Below are 20,905 nucleotides of genomic sequence, written 5' to 3'. Positions count from 1 at the left end.
GTATCAGTCTCTTAGATGTGGCTTCGCAGAAGAACGTGCTTCAGTCCACCTGCTGAAATATTCAAGGGACCTCAGAAATTAACTGATAAGAGATGAATACGATGCTGAATGTTCCAGTAACACATCTCTAAAACACTAAAAATAGGTGAAGCTTCAAGGGTACCCCTTAGTACTTGAGCATCTTTCTCTTCTAAAATCATATTACAGAGGGTGAAGGTGATACTCAGTGAAAACACCAAAAATCTTCATATTTATGATTTGTGCAATACTTAAAGGAAATGAAAGTACAGATCTAAAGAATGAAATACATATTGCAAAGATAGAAACCTCTCCAATCTTGAGCAATAGGGCAAATGTTTCATTTCTGTGGAAATGCAAACTTGGACTACCATTAGAAAACAGAAGAATAAAAAAAACAAAGATAAAAAGGCTAGGAGCAAATGAACAAACATGCCTGACTGCTTTGTTGAGTGGTAAGACAAGAATTGGTGGGAGGAAGAATTGATGAACTGTCACAGTATGACAAATAAGACCTCTGGTGGATGTATTGATTCTGAACAGAGAATGACTCACAGATCTACTTCATTCTTGCTTCATTTACAGACAGTAAAGTACTTGAACAAATCACAGATGCTGCCAAACGAGCCAAAGAACAAAAAAATTCTTTTCCAAGCATGACTTTTTGGGGGTCAAATTTATTGATATCTGCTTGTTTTTGCAGGACAGCTCATACAGCAGAGCTCATATTTTGTATCGCTGATTGTGCAGTTGATCTCTCAGGCATGGGCATGTTGCACAGTCAAGACAGACTTGAAGACTGGAAAAAATTACCACATGAAAACCTGAGCATGTTACTACATGTATTTGTCAACTATATACATATGAACAAGAGTTAATTTCTTTGTTTCATCACCTCAAAATAATTTTCAATAAGCAGGAAAGTTTTATTTTTACTCTAATACTTTTTTCCCCCTTTTTCATCACAGAGGATTTATAGGCACAGAGAAGAAATTCTGAAGAAACAAAATTATGCTTCAAAATTGATTTGGGTTACTAACCCAAGAGAATGATGGGTCATAGGTACCTTCTTTGCTTGGAGTCTTTTGTTTGTTTCTGCTCTTTTTTAACTTTAACCTCATTTGAAGAGTTATTTCTGTCCTGATATTTGGAAAATGAGCCTTGAAAATGTGAATAAAGTACATACCAAAGCAATGGTTCTGAGCTGAATTTACAAAGCATAAGTCATATAATGATAGAATGGTTTGCTTTGGAAGGGACCTTAAAGATCATCTAGTTCCAACCCCCCTGCCATGGGCAGGGACACCTCCCACTAGCCCAGGTTGCTCAAAGCTCTGTCCAACCTTGCCTTGGACACTTCCAGGGATATAATTCATCAAGGTTCTTCAATTCTGTGGCCACAGCTGGGCTTTTAAAAAAAGAAATTAACAAGACCATCTACCATTTCCTGTAGATTGATATCCCACATCCTGTTTTTCCCCTCTATTCTGATGGAACCTTTTTCTTACTCCCAGCTTTCCCTTCAAGGCAGCACCCTCTCTGTACCCACTCTTTTCCATACTGCTAAAGTAGGCAGAGAGTCCAGGAATAATTATTACAGAACCACTAGAATAACTAAAACTGTAATAATAGTTTTAAACTTCAAATCCCCTTGACAAATATTATTTTAAAAATAATTAATATTTGGAAAACCAAAAGGCATAATGCATTCACATGATTACTATGCTAGTTGGGACCACATAATTTCTTTAGTCAACTCTTCTCCAATTCAGAGCAGCCTTCACTCAACAGGTCTGCTGCTGTTTCCCTGGAAGAGAAAAGGAATAGTTGCAAGGCAAGTCCTGTCCCCTCTGCCTGTCACGAAGCATCCCAACTACAACAGGAACAGCCTGGCTTTTTGTGGCAGCCTGTGAGAGGAGTGGGAAGGCAAATCTGGTGGCTTTGCTGGCAGGGCTGGCTGCTGCTGCATGCAGGAAGTGTAGTAGGGGTGGCATGCCAGATGCTGCTACCAGACTGGGATGGGATGGGAGTGGAACAGCAAGAATCTGGCTCTGTCAGCTGTTGTACAGGCATAGTGCAACTTACATGGGAATTATATGAATTTATGTAGTCCATTTATAGAAATGCTGATTAAGTTTGGGAAGCAACTACTTTGAACAATCCGCCAAGAGCAAAAACTACTCCTTTTGTCAGCCTTATGAAACTCAATCTGGAACTATTTCACCAGTCTTTCAGATGTCTGAGTTTAATATAGAGATCAGAGAGGGCAAAGTTAGGGCAAAGCTGACCCCAACTGCCAAACTATTTGAAGAAGGGAATTGTGAGTTAGCTTTGATCCAGCACACATTTGAAATACATACTCAGTTACATCTAGCACCAGATGGGTAACCAGCTAAAAAAGGAGCTGACTGATACCTCTTTTGCAATGTACCAATCTCAGTGTAAATTAAAAACAGCTAAGTATTTTTTAAATGGCACTTGCTGATTGTGCTCTCTTACCCCTCCCTCATCCCCTACCTTGGCCCTTCAAATTCTAGGGGTAGCTGGAGCACAGCTCCTTGTAGTCCCTTCACTCCTCACCCACAAGCAAAGTGAAATGCTCCAGAGCCTAGATATCCTGATTGTGCCTGGATTCCCCCTCACTTCCAAGGAATACTTCTACAGAAAATTGTGATATACAGGAAAAAAAAAAAAAATGCACTTAATAATTATGTAACAGTTTGTGTATAGTAAGAGAACTGAACAATTCATGTATGGAAATTCCCACTCGACCTTTGCAAGGTGAAAGGTGGGGGCACTACAGGGAGTTACGGCAGCAGAGGACAGGGAGTTCCAAATGCCATTGTGCTGGCTAGGGATTTATGTAACTAGATACGTCTGGAGGAAAGGATTAACTCAGCGTTATGATACAGCCTGAATCAACTCTGCTTAGTTAAACTGCAAGAATTCCTCAGTTTATAAACTACCATTTCTGCAGTACAGTGACTAACTCATCAAGGCAAACACACATCAGGTACAGTTTTGGACAGCATCAGAATGCAAAATACCCCAAAACTGAAGAAAGACAATATTTAATGATTTTAGACTATATGGGAGTTTGTTTCTGTTGTCTGGATTATATAGCAAAACCAACTTCCAGTCTATAATACTTTTAATTGGTAGTCAACTTTCATGTCTAATTTAAAATGCTACAGTAAGGAGGCAAATTGCTGATACAAGGTGCTGGCTAATACCCAGCGTTACAGTTTTACAGTGTGCAGTGCCTTCAAATCAGATGATCTCACCATTCCCTAGCCCTCAAAAATCTTTGTTCCCACCCTCATGCTACCTTCTCTTTTTGTCAGTAATTGATGCTGCCACATGATGATTTGTACCAGGAAGCAGACCAAGTATAAAACCAACCTGGAAAAAGGGACTGTAATTACAAACCGACAGTCTCATGTACCAGAGAAACTACCACAGGATGTTCCTGTAAATCTGCCAAGTCAATAATATCCATGATGATTGCTAAGTGTGTGCTGGCTGTGAGGACTGAAGTTGCCTGGGGCTACTGGAAGTTACATATCTAGTTTTCCAGAATGTCAGAATACTTTGGGAATTGAGTGAGTAAAAATCACTCCTTCAACTTCTGCTTTTTTAACTTCTCCTCACCCCTCAAGGTACTTGTGCCTTGTCCACACAGCCCAGCCCCTCTCTAAGATGCCTAAGGAATGCTGAAATGGAATTACAAATGCTAGGATGTTTGAGAACAGAAAGGAATATTTTATCATTTCTTCTTGTTTTAATTATATGACTAAGAGTTAGCTAGAATTGGTCTTCAGCAAAACAGTTACAGTTCTTAAAGCTAAATCACAACGTGGAACAGTACTTTCTGTTAAATTTAAGTGAAGACCAGAATGCATTTAATTTACCATATTATTGTCACATAATCTTAGGCCTTCTCCTGTGTTTAACAGTGCCCTTTATTTTGCTGTTCACTCTAAATCATATAAGGGACACAATCAAAAAAAGCCCTACCAGTTTGCAAATAGTAATACTTACAGTGTGTTATAAATGGAGAACAGTCTCATTTTTTTTACTCTTTCAACCATTGCTGCATATTAACTACACACTGGAACAGAAGAGTATAAAAAAATATCCTGGCTGGGTCCGACAGCTGCAGTAATGAAGCCTTAGAAAGAGCACAGACTGACTCCCACCTGGAGACTGAATTTAGCTTTTAGCTAAGTAAAACGTGGCTTGGGCAGCTTTTAACACAGGTCCTTGGAAATCCTGCGCTTTTATTATCTCTCAAGTCGAACAGAAGAGGTCACTAAAGAGTCATAGCGTGCCCCCTTTCAAAATGGGGCAGTCATTGCCCTAGCCGGCAAGTTTGACCGCAGCAGCCTTCACTCTTGGCTTTTTCCATCCTTTGTGCTCTGTCCCCAAACTCTCTGGCGTTTATTTGCCCTCTCCATCCTCTCAGTTCTGCACTATGTTTCCCTATGTACCTTGAAGAGTTTTATTAAAGGTTGTGAATGTCCCAGACCTGCCACTCCACATTTTCCATTCAGCTGCCTCTGGTGTGAGGACAGCAGCCTCCAAAAGAGGACGTTTTGTGGCAGTCAGCCCCCAAAAGGACATACTACAGCATTCAGCCAGGTCAACAGTGGCATATAGGAGATTACTTGGCAGCAACACCAGTAACCAGGGAAGGCAACACATGCAAAGATTCCTGTGGCCTTCCCTCCCTCATCTGGAAGAAAAGTTTAGAGACAGAAGAAAGGATTGCTCTGCTTTGTTGGTTTAGGGTTTTTTTTCCTTTCTGTTTTTAGCAGTCTTGGAAAAAAAGAGCAAGAAAACACGAATGCATGCTTCTTGTCAAAAGTATCCAAAATAAGAACAAAGACACAGTCCTTTCCTGACATGTTACAACACAGGAGTTCAGCCATGAAGAAATATAAACCAGATTTGCTAGCATCCAGCAAGATCTTATGTTTAAGCAATGTTTCCAGTTGGAAAAAAGTTAACTCCATAGTTAACACTGTAATTGTATAGCAAAACTTCTATTATGAAAACAGTTAAAAAGTTATTTCAAGTAACAGAGAGGCTCAATACAGGAAAAAAATCTTTAGTAGCTCATGTGTCTAAAAGAGTATTATTTTTGGGCAGTGAAGAAACTCATTTGTTGCTCAGAGCGCAAATACACATTTCCCATGCCAAAAAAGGTACTATCAGCCAGTGAATATCTACAGGTATAAGGCAGGAGTAATGAGCATATCCATCCTATCTCAAGTAATGACTTCACACTCTTAAAGACAGAAACCAGGTAACTGGAGCAGCAAAAGATCCACTGGCAGAAACTCCAATAATTAACATATTTTGTGCATGACAAAATGCAGTAATAATTAACAGCAACACAGCTCATAAAACAAATAAACTAGCTAAGAGAATCTTACTCTGGAGGTAAGATAAGGTCAGGCCAAGTTCCTGTTCTGTTGTGCAGGAAGGAAAGGCAGATTTTCCTAAAAAACCTCTTCATCTGTAAATACGTGGGATTCAAGAGAGATTTGACCTGTATCTGTATGGAACAATCTAAATGGAAAGTTGATGTCTCCATACAGTCCTTCTGGAGCTCCTTGGCACCATGGATGCCAGAGTCCTTCCAATATAGCATAAACTAAGGAGGAACTCAAAGGCAGATTATGCTGATACCTCCTAGTAAGATTTCTGGTCAGAAACCAGCAGTAATTATCTGTGAAAACCAGGCTGTCTCTTTGTTCCACTGCATACAGCTTTTACAGAACATTCAGGATCCTGTTCAGAGCCCCACACTGGGAACAGGCATGCACTGAGGAAGGATGTTCATTTCTCCTCCCCCTCTTTGGCAGCATAGATCTATCTTTCTAGATCTTAAAACACTGTGCCATCACATGCTGCCTGGGATTCGGCTCAGGTAATCAACACTTCCTCCCTGATCCCATCCAAACAACTTGTAAACTTCATTTTCTATTTTCATAATAAGGAAAGTACCCTCTTCATGAGCCAGTATCTCATGAAACTTCTCTGCCTCTCTCAAACAAGCATTTTTCAGCAAGTTTATCTAACCTCCCTAGCACAGCTGCTTTTATCTACATATATGAAAGCACATCCTGCTTAAGATCAGTTTTAATGTAGTACTTAGAACAAAAACTTATTTCTTGTAATTTACTAAGAGTAAATTACTTCCTTTGTTATAAAGTTCATTTATAACTAAGTTTGAATTTCAAGAGCATGAAAATTTAAATTCTGGCTTTGGAATGTGAGCAGCTACTTTGTTGCTCCTAATTCAAAGTAAATATTTGATTGACAAAAAAAAAAACATCCTTAAGCCACTTCTTAGTGAAATGCCAATATGGAATACCAAGAATTCTCAAAAATAGGTATTGGTAAAAAAGCAGGATTATTCTTCTACAAATCACCAAGTGAAAAGAACTGAAGCCAGACTGAGCTGCCCTTCTAAGCACAAAACTCCAGTGCATAAGGCAATAGGAAGTGAAGTAAGTTTAAACTTGTATAGGATGTGGTTTGAACTCAGAAAGGTGTTATTTTGGGAACTCTTACCAGCATAATTTTATAAGACTAAATTTTCTATAAGGTAGATTAAGTCTGTTCCCTAAAATCCTTATTACTGTGAAAACACACATAGAGCGTATGTCCTACTAACACTTACCAATACCTCAGCTCTAACTATGAGCACTGTACACATGAGGAAATTTAGGTATGATTTTTTTAATGGCTAACGCAGTCAAATATGTAAGAAAAACCATCTTCCCATGGATAATTTTTAATTTATGAACTCTAGATAACTTTAAACTTCATTGTAACATGTGCTACAAAATTGCCTGATCAGTTCCTCAAGAGGATAAGTAATAATGGTGCACTCACTGGTTTACAATACAATCAGCATACACAAAACTCTTGATGAATATTTAACCAGCACTTACATTCTCACACTGCATCTTTCTGGCGTTTATGTGGGAAACATTGAGTCCATCAATAACAATATCAAATGGAAGTCGATTTTCCACAAATTTTTGAAAGGCTTCAAATTCCTGAAACAAACAAAGAAACAAACACATACAGGGGAAGACTAAGTTAATAAAAAGAGACTTCATTCATTTTATAGTAAAAGAAAAGAAACAAAGCCTAACTCTCTCACTTTCCCTTTGCTGGTTACACCTCACATCTTTGCTTGCATATTTGGTAAATCAACCACATACACAAAAAAATCTTTAAAACTCGTGTTACAGTAGATACTTCCAATATCATTTTAAATTACATTACAACTAAGACCCAAAAGTTTACAGTCATCCAGATTTTCAGAATTATAATCTAAACTGTATGCTTTTATAAAGATATATGCTATAGTTACTGTAACACAACAGCTGCAAAACAAAGCAACTTTACAAACCAGTAGTGTGACACTATTACTCTTAACATTTCCAGGTGTAAAATAAGCATCATACCCAGTTTCTCTGTAAGAATTCTGAGATCTCAGAATGCCATCCAATATTTATATAAACATACATTTAGAAACACAGCGTTCCATTTGTGAGAAATACGCAGCTTTAAGGCTAGCAAAACAATGGACTTTCTTACTAGGTCAGAAACATAATGCAGTGATTGAGCAAACCAATAGCATCTATCTAGAACTTCCAGTGGAAGGAAAACCACAATTGCTTAGGCTTGAGACCCCCCCAGGAGGAGTACAGAGTACAAAGTTTTAATAAAATCTTCAGGAATTTTTCCCTTGATTTTTGAGGAAACATTTAGTGTTTTTAGCAAACCCTTGCGTAAGATTTCTACTTCCTGCTTCTGACTGTTTTTAATAGGCATAGGAACCCTAAGCCATCCTGGTGGGCAGTGACCTGATTTCATAAATGACCTTTTTACTAACAAGAAAGACTTACTTATTGGTAACAGAGGTCTCACAGCCCCAGGTTATAAATGAATTTTTATAGGAACTCAAAACAATTGCAATTTCATGCCTTCTGCTCTAAATTCAAGAAGCACTCTTCTAATCCTGTTTTCTCTGATGTAGCCATATGGCAATATGTAAGTCTAAATAAAAAACATCCCCTCAGCATCCAAACAATATATTTTATTCTTCCTCAGAGAAAGGAATGAAAGAAAGAATTTATTTGTCCAGAAAATACATTGCTGTCCAGCAGTAACAAATGATCACTGACTTCAAATTTAGTCAGAATGCTTAAGACAAATTATACCAGGAAAAGGGTTACTTGTATTAAAAGCACAAACCACCAAGTAAGATAAGGATGTCTCACTTAGATGTTAAAATTCCAGGCATAATTTCCAAGTGAACAGAGGCGTACTGGTCAAAAGCACACTGATGAGAACACAGACAACACCAGGCTCAGTCTAGCACCACCAGAATCAACTGCCTTTTATGTTACCTTTCATTTCTTCATGGCTTAAATGTTATTATTGAGAAAGTATAAAAAGCTGGGCAAGAAAATTATCATCTCAAAAAACAAGAAATCATTGGCACTTGTGAAGTGTTTCCTCTTACCCCCCAGCCCCAATCTTAATGTATTTTATATAGATGAATATTCTTATTGCCACCTGATAGAGACACCAAGATACAGAAAGTCACTAGCAAAGGCAGTGGCAGGGAAGCGAAGTATAAACAAATGCAACCCAAACAACAAGGATTCCTGACTTCAGACTTGTGCCATGCAGTAGACTTCCCCATGGCTCAAAATCAGAATACTGGGTGGCTGTCTGAAACATGGGAAAGATAAAAGGATGGAAAATACAGACTGAATGAAGGTAAAATAGGAGAGCTTTGAGACAAAGATGAGTGAAGACAGAAAAGTCAAACGGAAGTAGAACCAGACGAAAAACACACAGTAAACACACTAATAGAACATTGTTTTCCTAATGTCAACAAATGCCAGTATTATTTGAAGTAACATAGTTACAGTCAAGTAGCCATTTTTATAAAGTACAGTGTACATGTAATCTTGTTTTTAAGGGCTTGGTTCAATACAAAACAAACACTTTGTGGAGAACTTTTAAAGTGGTATTTTATTTCAAGTGACAATAGTGCTAAAGCAGTTCCTGAAGCAGTGAGTTTTCCCTGACAGGCAGAGTGGAGTGCTTTGTTGAGGGAACACTACAGTACGAGTTGGGGGAGCAGCAGAGGAGCTTGGTGGGTCAGCACTCCCTTCGGCCCACTCTGCTTGGCTCCCTCTCTCCCACCAGGGCAGATGGAGCAGCAGCTGCCAGGAGGGTCCTGCTGAGAGGCACCAGGATAGTCTCAGCACCTCTGAGAAGCCAGCTCCTGCTACTCTGGGGTTTACTTTTGGAGCTGGGGAGATGCTGCAGCTTTTTCAGCATTGTAACCTTGGCCACCCCACTTTTGCCTGCCATCTCCTCCTGTTCATGTCTCCTATTCCATTCTCAACAGGTGCCTGTCAGCGTGTTCCTGTCAGCTTCCCAAATCTGCTCAATTGTTTTGCCTCATTACCAGTAAACTGTTCAATACACAGGGAGAGATGGTTTGCTGGTACAGGAGATGCTTATCCACACAGGGAAATGAGGAGTTAACAGCAGAGTAAGTGCAGAAGACAAATAGCCAAGTTCAATTTATGTTGCCAAATACAGAAGACTCCAGTGAAAAGCCTTAGATGGACTAAAAATCCCCAAGGATCGGTTCATTTACTCTTCACTATCCATATTTCCACAGCAACACACAAGAGTGCTCCTTTCCAGAAAAAAACAAAACAAAACAAAGAATGACAGAGAAGTTCCAGGCTGCTCCCCTGAGAGACAATTTTCAAGTGGTCATATTTCCCATCCTCTCTAGATACAGTGAAGGAAAAGGGCAAAGCCTGGGAACAAGCAGCAGGCTACATCACCCAGATGCAGCAGAAAAGGTTATTCAAACACACACTATAAGAGTGTATTTTACCTGCTGAGGCAGAGTTAATTTATCCCATAGCAGTCCTCACAGTGCTGTGCTTTGTATTGGTAGCTAGACAGGTGATAGCTGCCTTTCCAACATTCCCACCTCGCCAGCAGGCTGGGGGTGGGCAAGATCTTGGAGAGGACGTAGCCAGGACAGCTGACCCAGACTGACCAAAGGGATATTCCATACCATACGACATCTGCTGAGCTATGAAAGCTAAGAGAAAGGGGGTGGGGGGCATTCATTATTACGATGTTTGCCTTCCAGAACAACCACTACACATACTAAACCCCTGCTTCCTGGGAAGTGCCCGGACATCACCTGCTGATGGGAAGGAGAGAATAAATCTTCTGCATTCCTTTGCTTCCGCACACAAGCCTTTATATTTGCTTCATTAAACTGCCTTTATCTTGACAAGTTTTTCAACTTCTCTTTTTCTCTCCCTCCCTTCCCCACCCCAGTCCCCTGTCCTGCTGAAGAGGGGACTGAGAGAGGCTTGGAGGGCAACTGGCATCCAGCCAGGGTCAACCCACCACAAAGACAGAAAGTAAACAATGTGAAGGATGCTTATCATTCAAAGATCAGGATTTGTCTGGATTTTATGCAGATCTTACAGCCACAGTAATAAAGAGCTGATTCACCCACAATTCTCTAACGATATTTCCTAAACAACTGTAAGATGTTTATAAGCAGTAAATGAAGTAGAGCACTGATGCAGCTAAGGTACAGCTGATCAAGAGAAACCAGACACAGTAATTGTAAACGCAGTACAACAGTGACATGAAGGTTGTCCTTTAGGCAAAAAGAAGTGATTCATACAGGCTTCCCCTTCCAAATGGACAATGCAACACATCATTTACATACACCCCTGCATATCTACAGGGAAATGTCCTGTGAAACACAACAAGGGGCTCTTCTGATGAATCCCTACAACACACCAACAAGTAGTAAAACATTTCTGCCTAACACTGCAAACCTTACACTGATTTCTAGCCTGATCTGACTGGGTACATGTCACAAAGTTTCCAAGGAAAAGTCCATTATCCCAGCCTTGGAAATGCTACTCAAATTTGCTTCAACAGAGCTCACAACTGAAGGGCCAAACCATAAAAAACACATGCATCATTGCTTATTGACGTGATCCTCTTAATGCTCATGAGCCACAGGAAAGTGTTGCAACGCATCCCGGCTGTTACCTCAGGAACATGCCTCTCTGCAGCAGGAATATGTGCAGGGTGCTCATGGGAGGCTCTGGCGATGTCTGGTTTCATACCACGTACAGAAGAAAAGGGAATTTAAAAAAATACCACCTGATTTCATTCATTGCCTAGCTGGGAAAATAGGGGAATGCCAACTACGCAACCGTTAGAAATGATTCACCACACCTTCTGCTAAGAAAACTTCTGGCAAATCAATTTGGAACTAAGAGTGAACCATAACAAACCTATGATGGAATTTATCTTGATGTGAAGAATTAAAGACATTTAAACCAACCTTTTGTTTAACCACTAGCACGCAGGTGGCTCAAGTTCACTCACATCTCAGCAAAAGCCCAACAGTCTCACATTTCTTTGCTATTCCACACCAGCTGGATGACTCATGCCATTTCACCATTATTTTATACTGGTGCATACTGGTGCTGCCACAGAAAGAGGTGTTTCTATCTTCTCCTTTCTCTCAGCCATTCATTACTAGCCTTGTTCCCTTCTCTACCTACACATACATATTTGTTGGCATATGGATAAAGATTGAAATGGGTGAACTGAGCCAATATAACAGTCTTTAGCCTGCAACAGTTCTATTCAGGTCAAAGCACAGAGGTCTGTCCTGGCAAGAAAATCCAGCCAGGACATGGAATAAGAATAAGCCTCGTGAGACTATGGGGATGACCTTTTAGCATAGCCAGGACACCCTATGGGAACTGACTGGGTTGTGAAACTACAACATTTTATGAGATTTAGCTCTCAACTGGGGGTACTGCAGCAAAACAAGAGATAGAGGTTGGTTTTAAAAAGCAAAGTACAGGAATTATCGTTTGAGAAGGAAAGAAAGAAGGGGAGAGGGAGAAGGAGAGGGAGAATGTGGGGGCTGGAATGTATCAAAGCTGTCAGAGACCATGGGAAGAAGAAACTACAGCTGGCAATTAGGAGTGACCATGAGAAGGAGGAACTACAGCAGGCAATTAAGAGTGACCTGTCCCTGACTGGTACTTGGAAGATGTTGGAACTGGCAAGGAACAAGGATGTCAGAACTGGAAAGAGGATGTCGATAAGAAAATCAGATAGACCTTTCACCTGATGTAACCGTAAGGCAAACACAGATGTGCTTTGCTAATTGCTTGGAAGCATATAAATATCGTGTAATCTTTTCAATAAACGATCCAGCTTGCACTCTACCTCTGGGTCCGTGCCTCAATCCTCACGGGAGAGGGAGAGGGGAAAGAAAATTGGCTTTGCCATTTTAAAAAATTAATTGAAAAATTCAAAAAAGTGTGACCTCAGACTCCAAAAGTCTGGCTTACAGAGCCAGTAATATTGGCTGTGTGACAGCAGTAGTAATAAATCTGAAAATAGGACTTTTCTGTAAGAGTATTAATAGTATATTTCTGTAATACCTTTATAAATGGAAATGTGTTTTTCTTCCAATACCAGTGCACACACACATGCTACAAGCCTCAAAAGCACAACAAAAATGAGGAGTGGAATTCATTATTAGTATTCACAGATTTACTATGTTAAATATGGTTAATAAACATTACAGTGAAGACAAAACAAAGAAAACATAGCTAAACAAGCATGTACTTTGATAAGAGCAATGAGAGTAATTCAAATGAATATTCTGAAATAATTTTAATGTCTGTTACGGACGTAAGGGTATTACACGTTTCAGATCACAGAAAAATTAGGTCACTTGAGAGCTTTTCTCCTCAAGCCTGAATATGAAATATGTTGGCAACTAGAAATAAAAATCATGGTATTGCTCAAATTCTTCAAGAATCCAAAACATCTACTGATCTACATGCCAAAACCCAAAGCAATATAACACACAAAGAAGATACATGAGGAAATCCATAGAGGACTTTCAAATACAACAAATGCTATTATGTTCATGACAACACATGGTATTTGAAAAAGAAAAAAAAAAGGGGGGGGACCATAATAAAATTTATTAAAATCACTGCAGAAGAGGCTGTTTGTCACTTTTTCTAAACAGTAATATTTATGCTCACTCATCAGGAATCGTGGACAAACTGAAGTCAAACTAAGTGCAAAACTACAGTATTCAACATACATTGTTTCAAGAAGCATTCACAATAGTTTAAGCTTTGTACAACAGAAAAAGCAGTGTCTCCCCTCTCCATATTAAATAACAATATATTCAAGTGCAAGGAAAGAGCAAATTCTAATTAACAGATTATACTGCTCTTAAGTACTGTCTACCCTTATCAAACAGGGTGTTTTTCAATACCGTAAGAGCAGCTTTTAGAGAAGTGAAAACATTCACTTTTTAACAGCTGTATAAAACACAAAGTGAGGGGGGTTGCTTTGTTTTCAGCACTTGGTTGGTATCAGAAGAAAAACAGGAATGAGCATTAGAGTGTGAGAAATAAAATTCAGCTGTCAAACTGAAATCCAGCCAATTTCTTTTTTTTTTTCCAGGCACCTTGTTGGAGTACTTTTAAATCTGTTTATTGTTATGCCTGAAGGGTTTGAATATTTCCCTCAGTTTCAAAGCCTGGAAATCCCCTTCGAACCCTTATATGCAGGAAGGCTTTTCTCAGTATTGTGTATGGTAACACTATGTACTCTGGATTGCATACTGTTTGTTTGCCCTCTGTTACATGCTTTTAGAGCTAACAAATACTCCAGGAGTCACAAACTCCTGTGGCTGCAGCCTTCAGTGACACTGTCACAAACAGGAAGGTATTCACAGGCACACTGACATGGCTGAGATGTGCTCTGTGTGGCCTGCAGACAGGCTTGCTGCAGGACTTGTTCTTGCCTGCCTACATCAGATGGCAGAGGGTCAGCCACAAGGCCAGTGCAAAACCTGGCCTCCAACAATTCAGGCAATGCACTTCTGAAATGTCCTTCCTAAGCACGCTTAACATGGAGGAACAAGCAGTTTCTGCTGTTGTCCTTAGGGGAAAAATACCCTCATCTTTGCAAGGCTGCCATCATAAGTACAAGAGTACAGAAATGCATCATGCCAAGCTTTCTTTTGAAACAAACAAACAAAACCTTCCAAAGGCAGAAATATTCTGAATTCACAGGGCTTTCAAAATTAAAAACTATTGCACTTGCAGCCCAGAAAGCCAGCCACGTGCTGGGCTGCATCCAAAGGAGCATGGCCAGCAGGTTAAGGGAAGTGATTCTCCCCCTCTACTCTACTCTTGTAAGACCCCACCTGTAGTACTGAATTCAGGTCGGGGGCCCCCAAAACAAGAGGAATGTGGACCTGTTGGAGCGGGTCCAGAGGATAGCCATGAGGATGATCAGAGAGCTGGAGCACCTTTCCTATGAAGACAGGCTGAGAGAGCTGGGGTTGTTCAGCCTGCAGAAAAGAAGGCTCTGCGGAGACCTTGTAGCAGACTTCCAGTACATAAAGGGGGCCTACAAGAAATCTGGAGACTTTTTACAAGGACATGTAGTGATAGAACAAGAGGGGATCACTTTAAACTGAAAGAGGGTAGAGTTAGATTAGACATTAGAGAGAAATTCTTTACTGTGAGGGTGGTGAGGCACTGGCACAGGTTGTCCAGAGAAGCTGTGGATGCCCCCTCCCTGGCAGTGTTCAAGGCCAGGTTGAACAGGGCTTTGAGCAACCTTATCTAGTGTGAAGCATCCCTGCTCATGGCAGGGGGCTGGAACTAGATCATCTTTAAGGTCCCTTCAACCCAAACCATTCTATGATTCTATTCTGAAAAACTTTTGTCTCAGGGCAAGCAACCTAACAGGATGCTAAATCGGGAAAAGACTGACTTGAATGCTTAAACACAATGTAACAGGCATTACAGAAAGACAGTGGAATAATATAAAAGCAATGCATGATAAACTTCATAGAAATGACACCATTTGAAGTTAAGTTAGCCAGACTAGCACTTAATTACAGACAGTCCATAATATCCATGTGGAAAAATGCAATCAAGCAGTCAGATACACCTCCATGCTGTTTACTCTGCTATGCTGGTACAAATATTTGAAGCGAACCTGAACAAGGAACTGATCTACCTTAAAAAACATGCACAAGAACACAAAACATTGTACTGCCATCTAGGTTTGTACCCTGCTTTCCATGGGGCTGTGCTCACTTGTTTCCTGCCACACTTGCAGGGGCAAGAGGAGGCAGGAGTGAAGAGCTGGCAGGGTGGTAAGGCTAGTTAAACTAGTTTCAAAATCACACTGCTACCAAATGCATATGCTAGTATTTGCTATCTCAAGCAACTATGCTGGCGAGCCGTATAGCACCACATGTTGTACCCCTATTTTAATTTCTAGAAACAATCCAGAAAAATAAACCCATGCACCCAGTAGAGTACACTGAAATATGGTTGAACTGATCACTAAAAATTGCACAAGCCCTCTGGAATAATATGATTTGTCAGAGTTTAATGTGCACAGCTTTTGCAGAAGAGTATCTAAAAATTCTTTCCTTGTGTCAATGAAAAAGCAGGTAAAATAGAACCAGATGGCATTAATTAGATTTAAAAAAGCACCAACCCTGACACAAGACTCCATTAACAAGCTACTAAAACACTGAACTAAATACAGTATTAAAAAAGGACAGAGAAGAAAAAAACAATTGGTCATGCTAAAAAATTAGCAGCATGTTTCAAAGTTCTGTACTAATTCCCGTATTTATGAAGTATTTTACAGATATTTAGGAAAGGAGATGGCACAGAAGCCAAGCCAATCTTGAACAGCAAATTAAATTTAGCATCAGAAAGATGAAAAAAATGCATGATATAGGAAAAAAGTGCACTTATTTTTACAGATTTCTGAAGAAACTTAAAAACTTGAATGATCTCACAGTGTAATGAAAACACCTGCTGAAATTGCTTGTTCTAAAACAAATCCAATCAAATCCTAAGAGATAAAGCATTGGCTAGATAACGTAAAAATGATTATAAACTTGTTAAGTTATTCTAATTATCATATAGTATAATGAAGCTTTATATTAGACAATTCCACATAGGCCTCTGCAGCATCAGAAGAATCTGTCTTTGACCACAGCTAGAGAGCAGCTCCCCAGCTTAGAAGGACCTTTGGTAACAGACCAAAGATGGTCCTTTACCAAATGGTGAAGGACCATTCAGTAATGCTCAAGTTCCACAAGGTAACACTTCAAAGTGTCTTAAATCAACATTTGCTCACACTAATTTTACTTTAGAAGTATTATCACATAACTTAGCAATATTTGGAGACACTGAACACTTAACCAAAGGATGGTGGTGTATGAAGTCTGCATTATGTAAACATGTCTCAAGACTCTTCTTAGTGAATGCATGAGCTGCAAGTACGGGACTGGGTGTGCAAGAGGTTCTTGATAAATTAATTTCAAAAATCAGCTATTCAGATAACTCAGATTAGTTTAATTCTTTAGTTAAAAGTTACTCTTCTGACTTCAACGTTATGGCCCTGTCTGCCCCTGTGATCAGCTAATGAACAGGAAAAAAGAAATACTTCATCAATGTATGCCACTCTTAAACCTTCACAAAATTCTTCAGGTTTTTCTAGTTCTCTCAATTTCTTTTTACATTCTAGTTAATGTAAGGAAGATACAGATCTGATTAAAAAAACCCTGCATCAGCAATCCATGTTTGTATTTTCCTTAGCAAGATCTTCAGGTGATATACAGTGGAAACAAGCTAAGGTTAGCAACTGCACTTTAACCAAGCAACTGGTGTTCAAAACCAAGACTAGAACCAGATTTTTCTTATTTGCTTGCAGTAACTGGAATATGAAGAATTCATCACATTAGAAGAATTTCCAAATACAGATTTGACAAAGTAGTAGTTTAAAAAGACTGTGGAGGACAATGAAACAGGTTTAGACAGTGGATTGGAAGAAAATATTCTTGTGTTGCATGGTGGCCTAATTTTGATGGCAGAGAAGACCAAGTGACCTGAACAAAATCCCAACTCATTCTTTTCTGTATGAATTGAGAAAAGGAGGACTGTGGACCACCCCAGCAGATCTGACCCATCCCCAAGAAAGATTCTCTAACACTGAGGTAACTGAGGGAAACAAATATGCACTGCATTTATAATGTTTTCATCTAGATCTATTTCTTGCTGTTAAGGAAGCAGCTAAGTCTTTTATCCAAAGCCAAACGACTGTGCTTCTGTTTGCTTCCAGTATCGGGAGCCTCTGGGGTAAGGGAACACGCAAGAGAAACCTTAGAAAAATTACAACTGCCTTTGTCTCTGACCAAGCATTTCCCATTTGGTCTCCTCTCTTCCCCACCTTCTCCTTCCTCAGAGTTCCTTCTACACTAGTAGATCATATCACAAGAAAAGTGTAATATCCACCCTGAACTAAATGGAGGCAAGAGGACAGAAAGTAAGTAGGATGAAAGTTGCAGCTTGGCCTGCAGTGCTCTCAGACTCAGCACTCTGCTACTGCAATTGTCTCAACACCGGCCATAACCCATTACCTGTCTTTATTCTGTGCTTACTAGACCTACAAGACTGAATACTGGATCAAACTTTGAGGCTAGTGTTCTCTCTTGCCCTCAAACTAACTTCAGTTGTAGGCAAACTAAAACTGAAATGAACCCACAGCTCACCCTGATCCTCACTCAGACCAGCTCCCCTCTATCCTTGTGGATATTACAAGATGCAGCACCAAACCTAAAGGCTCTAAAGGCAATGCAGGATTCTGCCCTACCGAATACCAAACCTCTCCTGACTAAGTCCAGTGGCCCATACAGAGAACTGGAAGGGGAGGTGGAAAAGCAGCAGCTGTTCAACACTATCTGCAAATGTTGTCTCATCTTCACAGATTTCCCTAGATTCCTATGACTGCACATCTTCATGATCCAGGACCCTTCAGGCTTGATATCAATGCATTGAATTGCAATTGCAATACTAACCCTACCCTTATCTCCTTACCTACAAGCTAATGACCATATCCTTCCCATAACTAAAGATCAGCAACAAGGCAGCAATACACTTGGTCATCACTCTTCTATTCTGCAAAACCTGAGGAACTAATGTGTTCCTGCCCAAAATGGCTCCAATCCCTGTGCAAGGGGCTTTGCAGCATCCAGCAACATGCCAAATTTCTGCACTCCTACTGAAGAGGAAAAACACTTATCCAAGGAATCTGATCCCTTTATTGCAGTGTGGCACACACGTGGGAGGTAAGGGGGCACATGAACCCACAGAACAAATTCCATCTCGCCTTCCCCTTCCTTCCATGCTTCCTCCCCTCAGAAAGTTGTTTCCTGGCAGTGATCAGGAGGAGCTAACATATGTGGGAATAGAGGGAGAGGAGGTAAATGGCATACATAGCCTGGGCTGTGGCACACTGCACACAGTATCAGCTGTTTGCTGGGAAGGTGTTTTCAGGCCCTACCTTCTCAGGAGACTTCCCAGGCCTAACTGAATTAACTAGCCTTCCTTTTCTTCCTGAGCAAAGCAGCTATGACATCCAGGTGCAAGACTGACAGCCATCATCACCCAGGCATCTCAGGGTAGCTCACCTTGGAACCTGTTCAAGTGCAGGCAATTTAGCAGACTGACCACAAGTTGAGTCAACAAAGCAGGCAGAAGAATAGTAAGTTCACACTAGAAGTTGGGAGTGAAGGCTCTGCCAGATGAAGTTAGGGCAGACTGTGTCAGACATGGTCTTAAGAGTTCATAGTACATAGGGGTTTTGGAAGTAATAAACTAATCCATTCTGAACAGGACTGATACATACTACACAGGGCTTTGGGGCAAATCATGGAGCTGGGAAATATGCACATGTGGAAGGAGAACCAAAGCATTACAGAAAAGGCATCAATCTAAAAGTAAGAGAGCTTCTTTCAAGGCTCCTTGGAAATAGCACAACCTCATTCAGTTGCAAAGTAACACTGACATGAATGGGTCACTTTCTTTTCCCCCTCCAGTCTCTTATATTCTAGAAGAATATGTAAAATCCCCAGTTAGTTCAGATCTAATGTGGGGAATTTACATGCCCACAAACCCATCTCTTCCTGCTTTCTTGACAGCACATACACATCCCCCAAGTTTCCTTCCCCCTGCGCAGCAGTCCTTTCAGGTTTATCATGGGTATGAGGTAGTCATAACAGGAATGAAATTACTGTGGGTATTTGAGAGAAACACCTGGGAGCAGCTGTGACATGAAAGTCATCACAGTAAAAGTTGATTCTGTCTCTCAGTATACCAGTTATATCATCTCAGGCTCAGTGGCATAGCTCCCAATTAAATGCAGTCAGAGTACACAGGCATGTAACTGAAAATATCATATAGACACTGGTACAAAAGGCGACAGTCTTACAATTGTTCTCTTTCTACAGCAGCCTGCAAGGTGGCAGCTCACTGTATTAGAACATCGTATGATATCCTAACAGGCCCTTCAGTAGCTGTGCATAAAGATCTGAATTTTTAATGGGTAACATGTATTTCCTTATAATTCAGGCAAGCCATCTTTCCAATGTATTTGTAGATCGTGTTCACTACCATTCCGATGTACAAATCTAAGTTGTTTGATTTTCCTTCCTAAAACTAATTAGGAAAAAAAGATTAGGTTGTGGGTTTTTTTTTAAATCACAGCACAACAGACCCAACAAACCTAATCTTTCTTCTTGATTTCCTACTGATTGCATTTATTCTTAAGTGAGAGAAATAAAATCAAATAAACCCCAAATCAAAAAGATTCCAATGCATTACATATTACATTTTAAACATTGGAATAAAATTTTTACAGCTCAAACAACTCAAACTGTTTCCCTGAGTAATAATTTCATTGCAAGGAACACAGGCGCGCTAAATAAAACTAGTTAGAAGAAAAGAAGGAATAGAAAGCTAAAATCTTTTCTATTTGAATTGCAGCTACTACAGAAAAGTAAGTCACTGGAAAATGGAAACCCCCCTCTCTGATGCACTTGCTTACATCCTATTTTCAGCCTTTTCACCTAGTTTCCCCTCTGGAAAACCCTGGCTACAGGAGAAGTCACGCTGTCTGGCACACCTAAAATGGGCAGCATATCTTCATCACCACACATCTGCTTTCACAGCACAAAGGCAACTAAAAAGTCCCAAATTTATTTCTGGAAACCTCTGACATATCACAACACTGTTTTGCCTCTACCCACACATCCATGCACGAAATTCACTTGAGGGAGCAGACTTTAAGCTGTACAGCCGAGTTCACCTCCATTCAGCCGCCAGGTGACTGCCTGCTGATACAGAACTAGCAAGTGGGTGGCCCCAGAGTAGTAAATGACAAGATTTCAGCTATCACATGGACTAACAAAATCTACTGACAACAAAACTTAAGAGTGTATTGAGTCTTTGTTTTATTAGATTGCATTCATTTGATCTATCAGGTCCTCAAACAGGGGGAACATAATTTCCACTACTGTGTAGCAGGACGTGAATATCCTGAATAGCCAGAGCTCCCTTTCTAAATCTCCTGCCTTCAACAGGTATTGCTAATCTAACCCTGTGTACCTGACAGATTTGAAACTTTCAAGACAGCGGTGTCCACAGGAACAGAAATGAAACTTCGCAGACTACGACAGTTAACTGGTTAAGGAAGTAAAAGTTTTGTTGTTGGTCCTTTCTTTAATAAACCAACTGTAATTTTCACAAAGGCATTTAGAGAACAGATATTGTTGCACAGTGTGCAATAAAACACATCCTTTTGTTTATTTTTTAGTATTATAGAACACCAGTACCCATTAAATGCTTAAAATTATTGCTGT

General features: G+C 40.1%; 1 protein-coding gene across 2 annotated transcripts in view; it reads right to left on the bottom strand.

The window, feature by feature from the left end:
• Positions 1-20,905, bottom strand: part of PRORP (protein only RNase P catalytic subunit) — a 46,613-nt gene that overhangs the window by 17,827 nt on the left and 7,881 nt on the right. For both annotated transcript variants that reach the window (XM_062623339.1, XM_062623330.1), the window contains exon 5: positions 6,984-7,091. In XM_062623339.1, coding sequence (XP_062479323.1) covers positions 6,984-7,091 — 108 coding nt within the window. The remainder of the gene's footprint in view (positions 1-6,983; positions 7,092-20,905) is intronic.

Source organism: Pezoporus occidentalis, unplaced genomic scaffold (assembly GCF_034315485.1).
Source record: "Pezoporus occidentalis ecotype Australia unplaced genomic scaffold, CSIRO_AGI_Poc_V1 ctg108, whole genome shotgun sequence".
NCBI lineage: Eukaryota > Metazoa > Chordata > Aves > Psittaciformes > Psittacidae > Pezoporus > Pezoporus occidentalis.
This window is presented reverse-complemented; position numbering and strand designations above follow the sequence as displayed.